This window comes from Petromyzon marinus, chromosome 14, assembly GCF_048934315.1.
Source record: "Petromyzon marinus isolate PM22_M1 ecotype Great Lakes invasive population chromosome 14, UKy_Petmar_22M1.pri1.0, whole genome shotgun sequence".
Taxonomy (NCBI): Eukaryota; Metazoa; Chordata; class Hyperoartia; order Petromyzontiformes; family Petromyzontidae; genus Petromyzon; species Petromyzon marinus.
In genome coordinates, this window is record NC_133680.1 from 6,281,656 (window position 1) to 6,293,695 (window position 12,040).

The following is a 12,040-nucleotide window of genomic DNA, read 5'->3' on the forward strand; positions in this document are numbered from 1 at the left end:
GTTTGAATCCTGTCACAATAACATACAATTTTCCCGATCTTTTTAACATAAAAATCAGGCTGACTGTCATACATAGGACAAACGTCTCTGTAACAGGGCATGTGCAAATGTCTAATGCCCCTAGTGTGAATAACAAGTTATTTGAAGTAATTTCAAAAGTAATTCTGTGATATCGGCTTGTGCAGGCTTTTATCGAATATACAGTGGTGCATTGGTTTGCAAGAGTTCTGAATAGACATTTCTTCATCTCGAAAAATGATGCCGATAGCTACGCTTGGAATAAAATTGGAGAAAACCATACATGAAAAAAATCTATATAGGGAACCAAGAGATAATGTTTGTTTGATGAACTGTAAAATGTTTGTTTTTCATGACTTCACAAATGGGATAAGAACATTTGTTGTTACACTTTGTTCTAAAAACCCAATCCGCTCCACAAAATAATCCTACACTATTCATGTTTTCAGTGTGGACTCTCTCAGCCTTACAATTTACGAGCAGCATGAGTGCATGGCTCATGATACCCATTGTCCCCATTGTATTACAGCAGGTGGTCCTGGATGTAACGCAACTGCGCGAGGATCCACAAATAAGTAATGTTCACGCTGGCGACTTCTCACCGCAAAGCCAGTGCTAACGTTCTATGTTACCAATCTTTTCTTCCCATCACAGGGACTTCAGAGAGATGCTACGCACATCATCTCGCAGCATGTTCAAAAACATGTATGCCAGATTTAAAACCGCATTCGCCGTGGATCATCATCTCAAAAAATGTGTGGCTTAGGCAAGGGAATTGTTACTTCCTACCACGAAACACCGTAGTTGGTGTTCAAGATAACCCACGTGATCAACACATTTGCATTTATTTACTGCCTAAGTGATAGTAGCTGCACGCAACAACACTACTTTGATACCGCAGGGTTTATAAATTGCAAGCGCCTTCCGCGCTGATGCATCTGCTGCTTGCAAATTAGGTGTTGTTAAAACATCAAGTCACCTTCCTTCCCATTTGCTGACAAAAGATAATAGAGTTTAATGAGAATGGCGTAACGCTTGCTATCCCTCAGAGGGGATAAAGGTGACCCCCATAGTCTTATGGGCCATCGCTTGAACCAAAAAGGCTAACAGCTTTTCTTATCAAGTCACTGGCAGGACATCAACTGTTACCAAGTTTCGAACTATTGATACGCTTGGCTGTCAACAGTTTAGGGAATGCACAAAGGGGTGTGTTCTTTTTGTTGAGACTTGTAACGATGGCTTGTTTCGCAAGCAAAAGTGGCTACGAAGCTGAATATATGTATATATTCCTTACGAAGTACATAATAACTGACATCTAAAGGAATGACCGTATAATTATTCTATGCCGAGTTATAAAAAAAATCATGTCAGCTAAAAAAAACCCCAACTGCTGATATTAAAACAATAATTCTCTACTTTATACATATGCACGCACACAAACTAGTTTTTACACCGCATGTACATAAACAAGTCGGGTGATGAATAAATAAATAAACGCACGAAGCCTCGCAAGATTGATTTGGCACAATACAAAAAAAACCCCACAGGTCATTTACGTGACATCTTCCACTATTATTGCAATTTTTAACAGCTCACATGCTGTTATAAATTACAGCAAAAAAAACACAAAAGAAGAAAATAAGTGTCTGGGATTTAATTCTCTTTTCACACAGAGCCAATAACACTTGTCACCGTGTTTTCATCACACATATGAACTGCAGTAATTTAGATATTTAAGCAAATTCTACCATGCATGCATAGCCTGAGACCGTGTGTGGAATGAGCGTCAAAGATAATGTCTTTGCCTATTCTGTGTCAAGCTAAATGTGCGCTAAATTAAGCAGATCCGTGCCCAGTATTTGAACTTCTCTCCCATAACAATATCTTCAGAAAACAGCGGCACTGTTCTTACAATCTAGCCATATAAATGTCCGAGTGTTTAAAAAATGTAACTTATATTCTTTAGTTGTTTAGATTTTCACACCATTTTAAAATCATGAATTAGAAATAGAACACGTCTAATATTTGTTTCATATAAGTCAATACATTGCAGAGGCACTGTAAGTAATTTACTGACATATTTGATAAAAAAAAACAATGGTATGAGGTTTCAATGATGAATTATATCAAACTACAGTACTGTGACTGGAACACCGTATTATTCCAGTAGTTATTGCAATTGCAACAGTGGCAGTGGTTTAATATTTGTGATGTAATGGTGAGGGATACTGAGAAAGCATACCATTTGCTGTAACATGTACATTAAATAATATTCATAGTAACGACACGGCCAAACAGTAAAGAATGTGTCACGTTTACAAAGGACAAATAGTTCACTACTTTAGCCCACCGGTGTGTTTAAGAGTGAATCAACATCATTTAAAATTTGAGTACGACGTTTCGCTGGTAATTACATCCAGCATCATCGGGCAATTCGCCAGAATGGTAAAGCCCTCACTTGCTCCCGGTCTTAAATAGAGCAGCAGGGTGACGTCATCATTTAACACGATCTAACCCAAAAACCTTTATTATGAATAATATTGATCGCGAAAGCCTACGTGTTCAATTAAATAATGTGGCATTCATCGGAAGGGTGGGGAATCGTGTGCCAGTGGTATGAACCAACACGTAACATCATGAGCATTTATACTATGAAGACAAAGTAGATAAGATCCCTTCTGTTGAGATCGTTGGCTTAATCTGTTGGCCAAACCGCTAAAAGCAATCATTGGGATAAGCAATGAAAATTAAAAGAAAACAAGGTTTGACTATTTCCATGGTTCTGCTTTCAAGTAGAACCAAACAAGGAAAGAGAGTTATTAAATTTTGGTCTGCTGTTATATTCCATGTGCTGTCCATTTGGTGGCAACAGTCCATCCACCCTTGACGTTCAGCCTTTCACGTGTGACGTGGCCATTTGATATGGGAGCTTAAATCCCAAACAATTTACTGGAAACGGAAGAAAGCGGTAAAGCCTACCACATTTGGTCACTGTTACACACAGTCTGGGTGCTGGGGTACTGCCACATTGCCCATACACTTAGAGTGAATCTTCCTGCGCTGCTGTAATCATTACTTACATGCCTAGTGGACAGCCAATTCCAACACTCGTTACTTCCACAAGTGAAGGATTTCCATTTTCCCCTGCTGCCTTTGGAATCACAACCCAGCATTCTCAAAAATGCATATTAAATAATAATGAAGCAAAGAGCATGAAATGTGCTTCTCGCTCTTGTGGCAAACATCTCATCTGTATTCCGAACGGCTCGCCTCTCTCATTCCTCTACGGTTGTGGGACGGCCCATGACTCGGGCCTATGGTTCATACCTCACGCAAAGCCATGCTACATGGCCCATGAGCCAATGGGGTTTCAGTTTTAGCTTCATTTTATTAGCCAATGGGGTAGGTTGGGAACACCCGGGGTGGCTAATGCGAGCAGTGTCCACACATGGGCAGTGTCAACCATGGCCTCAATGCTTTGCGTGTATAACATACTCCCTACTAATTTTCATATTCCACATGTTTCATATCGATAATCCACACTCATAGTATTCACATGTAAATCAACCGTTCATTTATTCCTGCTAAGGAAACAATATAAGCAGACTATGCCAAATACATTATTTGGCCCCACTTTATAAACACTATCGTTTCATTTATTTTCCGTTTTCATTCGAATATTAAAAAATATATTGCGTATGTATATATCATGTGTTTATTTAGAGACAGATGAAATATCCTTCTCTGTCATTTAAAATTACTTTTTTTTCTCAGTCCAACTCTTGTGAATCTACGACTTCCCTCCATTCCCTGCACAATCCCCAGGGACATTGTATCGGTGGCTGTAAAAGCCTTCAGCTTTGTGGTTTCTTATTCATGAAGCAAGGTTGTCTACAGGCTTAAACTCCCATTTTCGATTCACCCCTTCAGTTCAAATTCTTTTGTAAGCCCCTCACAGCTATCGTGAGTTATCACTGCCCCCGTGGAATCATGACACTTACCATTTTCTTTGCCATTAAGGTGCATGCCATTTAGCTTAACCCTACCGTTTTGCTTCTTATGATAAACTATCGGTACACTCATTGGCTTTTAAGTCTTTTCCATGTTTTGTTTAAAACAAAAAAGCTTAAGCGATCCAACCGGAGGCTTATCTTGGGACATGACGCCAACAACACAATCATGACACAATTGTGGGAAAAATTACAAAGTGTTTTGCCGTTGAATTTTGCATTCCTTGGAAATATTTTGTCAAAGAAAAAAAAACTCCTTTATGTTGCTTCGAATCTAACATCTTGGTAAGTTTAACCGGAAGATATTAGTACGTTTATGCAATTACAGTATGTGTGAGCACATTTGCTTTCATAAAAGTAACATGTATTAAGATAATATTAAATCCTGATGTCATCTTTGCAAATGACGTCTTGCTACTCGAGCAATGCTAATTTGTTAAAAAGGTCTGCGTGGAAATAATTGTCAATAAACCCCCAATAATGATGATGTTTAATAAATATCTGCACCTTTGTAATTTACATTCACACTATGTCCAATCAAGGGGCATACTTTACACGCCATGCAGTAAACGGTGATTGGCCATGAAACACGTTAAGCCTAGTAAAATTAGGATGAGAAAACGTTCTGAATTGGAAGCAATTACACTGGTTAGAATTACCTTAGCTGCCAGTTTAATGGAATCCAAGTTGATGTTATTTGGATCAGTGCACTTGTAGTAGCTTTAATGCATGACTTACAATCAAAATACTGCAAAAATGTGTACTGGCTCAAATAATCGGAGACTCACCTGAGTGTTAATGCGGATGGCGCCAATGGAAGGGATTTCAAAATAAAACCCTGAAGCAGCCAAGCAGAAGATTAAATTCAAGGTTTGATCTTTCAAGACATCACAGTATGCAGGGATGGCAGTGGTATTGCTTTTCTTAAGGGTATTAAATGTTAAAGTTCCATCAGAAAATGCTACATGTATTGTTCCATGAGAAAAACATCTGACATTTAAAAATGGCATGCCATTTTAATTATCTGTACCGTGCAGTAACCTTAATAATTTCCTATCAATATAACCAAACAAATGTTTAAATTAATGACAAACATTTCGGAAAAAGGGAATCTTTCAAAGAAATCACATCAATACAAGAACACATTGCATGTATATAAGCAGAGGCTTTACTTCTTCATATATCTATCAACATAAACAGAAAAGTATTCTTTATACAACCCAATTGGCCTCACGGCCTTCTGGGAGAGCATGTCAGCAACATTGATTCAGCACAAGCAGACTCTGGACCAGTTTCGACATAGTGTCTCAGCAGCAGAGTCAGTCTTGCTTGAACCAGTGCTGGTGAACTGCCAGTTTTTGAGATTCAGATATATTAAGATTACATGTTGTTTGTTTATCTGTTTTGTCAATTATATTCTCCACAATGCTAATGATTATTTTGAGTTATGCCATACATTGTAGTTCTTGTTAGCCAATCAATCGTATGGATAAAATATCAATTGCACTTATATACAAATACATATTTTGATAACGTGGAAGAACAACCAATTATCAGTGATATTGCGATGCAATTAGCTGTGAGTTCTGTATACTCGCAAATATTTCAAAGAATTGGCCAAAAATCCCAAGCAGAACCCTCCTGAAAAATGTTGGCATACTTTGAATCATCTTGCCCTCGCTAACCATAAAAATGATTACGTGTGCAGAGTACATTGTACAACACCGTAATGTCCGTACACGATAATGCACACATCGCGATAATAATGGGACATTGCCGTCCTGCTAGGGCTAGCACACTGGACTTGCAAAACCAAAGGTCGCTGCATCAATTCCATCTCGTAGCGTGCAAGTTCAATAAGAGGGCGAGTTGTTGTCCACCCAGGAGAATGAATGGGTGCACCGGAGTTGGGTTAATTGTGGGTGCTCCCACCTCTTCCAAGACGTCTGGCCACTGTGGAAGCGTAGGCCAAATACCGAACCGTAGAGACCCTTCCGGCAGCAGTCGTGCGAGCAAGCTATTGCCCGTTTGCACCTTTGCTGTCGGCATCACCGTGCCGTAATAACACGCGAATGTACGCGCGCAAGTCTCTTACCTTTGTTGGCACAGGCCATCCACTGAATAGGGGCCACGTTATAATTGTGCTGTCCCACGGAGAAGGTAAACACCCGCACCTGTAAGAGAAATTGGGGGGGGGGACGACAATTTGAGACAACACTGCAGTGCATGCAAAGAGTTAGAGGAGCCCTCTCTGTCTAATTGATTCAACACAGAAACTATAGATGCAGCCTTCTCCTTTAACGACCGTAGGCCAACACATACTCTAATTATTGCGATTCGAGAAATGCATTCCCTTGCTTTGTATTTGTCACTGTTTTGTTCAACGAATGTATTAATCCTCTGCGTGCATTCCTTCTCGAGCAAACGCATTAGTGTGAGACATCCCGAGTTTACAGTCCTAACATTGTCCCATTAAGATGGTGTAAACCTGCTATAGCATTCCTCAGCTGTAATGGCCCACGCCAAACAGCACAGCACTAATAACGTGAATTCGTTGTTGCTAAAAAAAAAAGCCAATTAGGATTGGCCGCGAAATTATAGCAATCATTTTATTCCAATGCTGGTTCTCGAAGTGAATGCAAGCCACAGACAACGAACGTGTTTGGCGATGAAGAATTGTGTACATGTCAGATTCAACAGAGGCATGTTAAACAGGTGTCATTCCGACACGTTTCTTTTCTTCTCCTGAGGGTTGCGAGCACGACAATGCAACGGTGAAACTGTTTTCAACATCAAAACGCAACCGATTTTTATCAACATGTCACCGCTCATCAGGCCTGCTGGGCCAACTCTTTTTCTTTATTTTAGTTGACATAAACTGAACACCCTCCCTGAAAGAAAGGCAATGCCCCCAAGTGAACGGAGCTCTGGATTTTTTTTTTATGTGTTCGTACCCTCTTGTGCAACCAAGAGTTTTAGTTTGACTACCCCATGGTGGGGAGTGGGGGGGGGATACTGTAGATATATTTGGGCAATGCTACAGAGATTCCAGCAAATTCTCTGCGGGAAACATGTGGACGCGTCTTTCTAGTTTGTGTTCCCGCAGGATAAAATATCATCCACGATGGGGTTTTTTTTTGACGCATACTCTTTGGTTATTTCGGTAAAGTCACGTAGATAGAAAATCTATAGATCACGACGCAGTACACATTAAGCAGCTTTGTGTACGAGCAGTTGATTTGGAACAATGTAGTTGCATTGTTTTAACCCTATACATTTTTACATGAATTGTATAATTTGCTTCATGTACAAAAATATATGTTTTAATTGCCTTGTAAAAAATTCAAGACTTACACACACACACACGGAACACTGAAATTAACCACTCTAAACTTAATACAATATTTAAAGTCATTCGAGTATTATTGAGAATAAAAATCTGAAAATTGCAATATTGCTGTTGAGAGGTACCCAACAATGCAGTGACTGTGATATTGACTGTTGTGCTTGTGGCAATTATGTACTTCCTCATTAAGGTGCGTAAAACAAAAGGAGCCCTAAGATGTTTTACAGGCTGGAGGGTCGTGCATGGAAAAAATACATTAACCTACTCGATCAAGCACTCACCAACCCTCATCTCTCTCGGCTATAGGACATTGGCTGCAGTATTTATTAATTACCTGTCCGATTACCCCCATTATCGCACCATCACATCTTGTCAATTAGGCATAGAAAGCCGCCAGCCACCTGGGATTACTTGAAGTGTAATAAATCATCAGCTGCGCCTCTTCGCTGGGTATTTCACACGAGGAATCGAAGCATTTGGGCTCTTGTGTTGGTTCCACAACCAGAGCAGCTGCTCAATTAATCTGGGATGAGCAAGAGACATAGGTCACCTGTCTGAACTGAATACTGAAATAATCATTATCATCATCAAGTGGCATTCTGTGTTTCTGTACGTGCTGCCCATCCACAGTTCCCTCCGCCTCTTTAGATCTTTTTTCCGTATTCTCTGCTGTTGTTATTGTTGTTAGATCCCATTGTTACAAGCCTCTGTCTGCTGTGTATTCCCATCTGGTAATAGGTCTTATGATGTTATTGTTAGATCCCATTGTGACAATTCTCTGTCAGCTATATCTTCCCATCTGGTCATAAGACTTCTGTTGTTATTAGAAACCATTGTGCCAATTCTTTGTCAGCTATATCTTCCCATCTGGTCACAGGTCTTCTCTTGTTGTTAGAACCTATTGTTCCAAGCCTCTGTCTGCTATATCTTCCCATCGAGTGATAGGTCATCTGTTGTTATTGTTAGATCCCATGGCACCAAGCCTCTGTCTGCTGTGCCTTCCCATCTGGTCTTCCCCGTTGTTGTATTCCATGTATTAGTTTCCATTGCATCAGTTATTGTGATAACCTCATTGCGGTATCTTTGTATAGTAGGATGATTATGTAATTTGTAATTATGAAATACTTGGTAAAATGGTGCAGCCCTGCAATTACTTGCTCATATCACTGCTGGCTGAAGGACCTCCATTAGAGGAGGTTCTAGAGAGTGCCTTTAGAGGTTATTTGGCCTCCACTTCCAAGCTGGCCAGATGAGAAATAATGGTAACATAATATAAATACATGTATTGTGCAAAGATGATTGCACATATCAACAAACCAAGGATATCCATAGCTTTTGGGGTGTACATATTAGAGTCCAGCCACACGTCAATACGGTGTATTATTAATGTCTAATTGGGTCGTGGGGGTGGGGTATTGGAATAAAATAAATTCACAGCTTGTCATTCCTTTTGACACGTACCCCACGATGCCACTATGGGTGGGATATGTGAACACTGCTGAGAAGAGGGCACTACAGGAACCCTTGGGAATCCTGCCCGTAAGACTGTAACATTAATTTTACGTGTCAAAATATATTGCCAATGTAGTCATATTTGATCGAAAAATCAAGATAGCATATTTAGAAAAATCAAACCAAAAACCTGAAAATGAAAAAAAAATCTTAAGATACTTCTGTTTGTTTTGCCTCAGTAAGGATTGGCCATACTGAACCGATAACGCAATAACGTGTTGGAAAAACTTGCGCTGTCGAGCTGAACCTGATATCAACAAAGTCAATCTGCATATAATTTACGTGCCGAGAACACACGTCTGACGCTTTAACTATTTCCGTGTAGAAATTCACAAAACAATTTTAAACGCAAGATTTCAATGCTTTTTGTAATAAAAAAAAGGATGGATTGTGTTGGCAGTGGTGCCTGAGCAAAAAATAAAAAAAAATACCACAATTATCCTTATGACTATTTTCGAATGGAAAAAAAAATGCGGTGATGTTTCAGGCGATGATTCTTCTTCAGAACAGAGCAAAAAATGGGCACTGCATGAAATGTCAGCAAATCATGTGTTTTTTCTTTGCTTCGGCATTGTCAGTGCCCAATGTTTTGAGAGTTAACATCGCTTGTTTTTTTTAACCCATTTCCAAAATCACTTGCAATTTAAACACCAATTCTTAGATATATTTTATGGAAATAGAAAAAAAAGAATGTTGTTGTTTAACAACAAAATTGTTTAAGTGCTAGGATACAAAATACAAATTGAAATAGGTGAATGCAGATAATGCTGAAATAACCATGGCTGGACTTGTCACCATATAAGAATAACTAAGTTGATAACACAATATTGTAATTGTGCTTTATCAATAGATATACTATTCTTATTACATGTTTAATTATGACTATTAAAAGTTCAGTAATGCAGATGACTATTTACTTTTTTCCAAGCAGCGGTTTTAAAATTAAGTTTAGAGAAAGACGGTGAAAAAAAAATCCATTATTATTATATTCCATATTTCTGTGGTGAAATATTCAGAGCTCATCATTTATTCATGTGCTACGGGAAGCGAGAACATAAACAGAAATGAAAGCCCAGTATGGGAGGTAGGGGGGAAAGCCAACGCCATATGTGGGAATGTAATCTTTTGGGAGTCCCAAAAAATATCTGAGAATTTTCAAATGTCAAGTGTTACAGCCCAACAAAACGCGAAAGTAAATAAAACCAATATCATTATTATTATTACCATTATTGTCAGAGCAGATGTGTCATCTGTGGCTCTAGAAACGGCAACATCATTAAAACAAAAGCGTACACACTGTAGCTGCTCAGCAATTCGATCTCGCGATCACTGGAAAGATGACGTGTATCTGAAACGGCTGCAATTGCACTCGGTAACCATTTGTAAAATGTTTACAATTAATAAAAGTTAATTGTTTAAAACGCAACTTTTCGTGGTGATCAAATAATCTCAGCATTGTCTTTGCTAAATTTAGCATGGGGTACTGCAAATCATGTGTAATTTCCCATGGCTCTAATCGATCAGATTGCATTATGGAACAACAATATTGCACAACCATTTACGGCAAAACGTAATATTTTACAGTAATTAAAACAGAGCACATGTTATCAGAGTGCTAATTAAGGAGGTGTTTGCTGTGTAAGAGCTTTGATGGGAGCATGTGCTTACGTCAGTGCAGACACAATGCATGTGCCTGCAGGTATTGCGGATGTAAGTGCTGTCAGGAGCCACAACGGATGCGCAGATGTGGTGAGGGCAGTAAAGGCACCGTAAAGATAATGAGGCTGCAGCAAAGTTTAATGAGGCCGCGCTGCGAATTTTAACCCATGGTGTTTCCGAAATATGCGCAGATTAAAAATAAACTGAATTAAAATATAAATAAGGCCAAAACACAACCGACCAACAACACATCTCTCCGATGTGTTTTCAGGGACGCACCGGACAAGCTCCCAGCTCGCGCGGCGAAACGTCGGACATCATGCTGGACAGCACACGGTAGTACAAATGGCAGGCACACTGGAGAGCTATACGCCACAGTCGTGAATGATGGTAAAAAAACCCACCTCTTTTTTCGGCCAGTTGTAATTCTCAAAAACGTCCTGGGCGCGGTCCTCTCCTCCGTCGGTGAACATCATGATCATCTTGTTACAGTTGGCTCGGGTCACGTTGGTCTGCTCATGGGGAATAAGACAACAAAGTGGCCGAACTGACGTACCAAGGGACTCACTACCGTGCGAGTGTTCACAGTCGTTCTTTTGTGGCTCTCCGATGTGGTTCCCAGGGTTGTGTACCGCGTGTTGTTCGGCACGGTCTCCGACATTGCGCTCCACAGGCTAGGAGCTTCTTTTTCGTTCCTTCAGATTGGTTTCTGAAGAAGCTAAAAGCATGTGGAGTGTCAACGTCGGACAAAAAGCCGAACAAGTGGTATAACCTAAATACACATCAGAGAGCTGAAGAAGAAACTTATTTTGTTCTTGTCTGACCATATAGGAAGTGATGTCAATTGTCACACGCGAGAGCGAGATATATACATGTTAATATAAATAGTTATTTCATTACAATGGTTATTGCAACATTTGCAGACCACAGACTTTTTTTGACTCATCGCAAAAAAACGGAGTTAAATTCCCATTTCTATGCAAGCACAAAAACAGTATTTAATTTAATGGATTGTTGTTTAAATCAAAATGAAGCAGTGTACCGAACATTACTTATTTATTTCACAATCAGATTCTCTTACATATGTATGCTCTGCACAATTAACGGCGCAATTGTGAGCACTTCAGAGGGGATGTCTCTCGTCCATCCGCGCTGTATCTGCAGCCCTCCAAATATGTGGATTAGCATGCCCCTTGCGAGGTTCAAAGGAAGCCGTACGTTTAAGAGCTGCTCAAACGCGTACGTAAACGCGGCCTTGTAGTTCGTCATTCCCTTGGCAGTTAGCTTCTCCACGGACTCGCTGAGCATTTGCTTGTTGCGTACGTTGGCTTGCACTAAGTGATTGAAGCAGGACACCGGGACGGCTTCGTTGTGAAACTGTAAAATACAAAAATAAGTAAACAATAGAGAAAAACACACGTGCAAAAAAAACCGTAAAAATGTCAGGGACTTTATTTTGTAACACTCATTCGTTTGCAATATGTTATACGCTTAA

General features: G+C 39.7%; 1 protein-coding gene across 6 annotated transcripts in view; it reads right to left on the minus strand.

The window, feature by feature from the left end:
* Window positions 1-12,040, minus strand: part of LOC116942379 (voltage-dependent calcium channel subunit alpha-2/delta-2-like) — a 155,735-nt gene that overhangs the window by 46,365 nt on the left and 97,330 nt on the right. For all 6 annotated transcript variants that reach the window (XM_032954204.2, XM_032954203.2, XM_032954205.2 and 3 more), the window contains exons 11-14: window positions 11,764-11,922; window positions 10,950-11,057; window positions 6,124-6,202; window positions 4,817-4,866 (exon numbers count right to left, since the gene is read on the minus strand). In XM_032954204.2, the coding sequence (XP_032810095.2) occupies window positions 4,817-4,866; window positions 6,124-6,202; window positions 10,950-11,057; window positions 11,764-11,922 (396 nt within the window). The remainder of the gene's footprint in view (window positions 1-4,816; window positions 4,867-6,123; window positions 6,203-10,949; window positions 11,058-11,763; window positions 11,923-12,040) is intronic.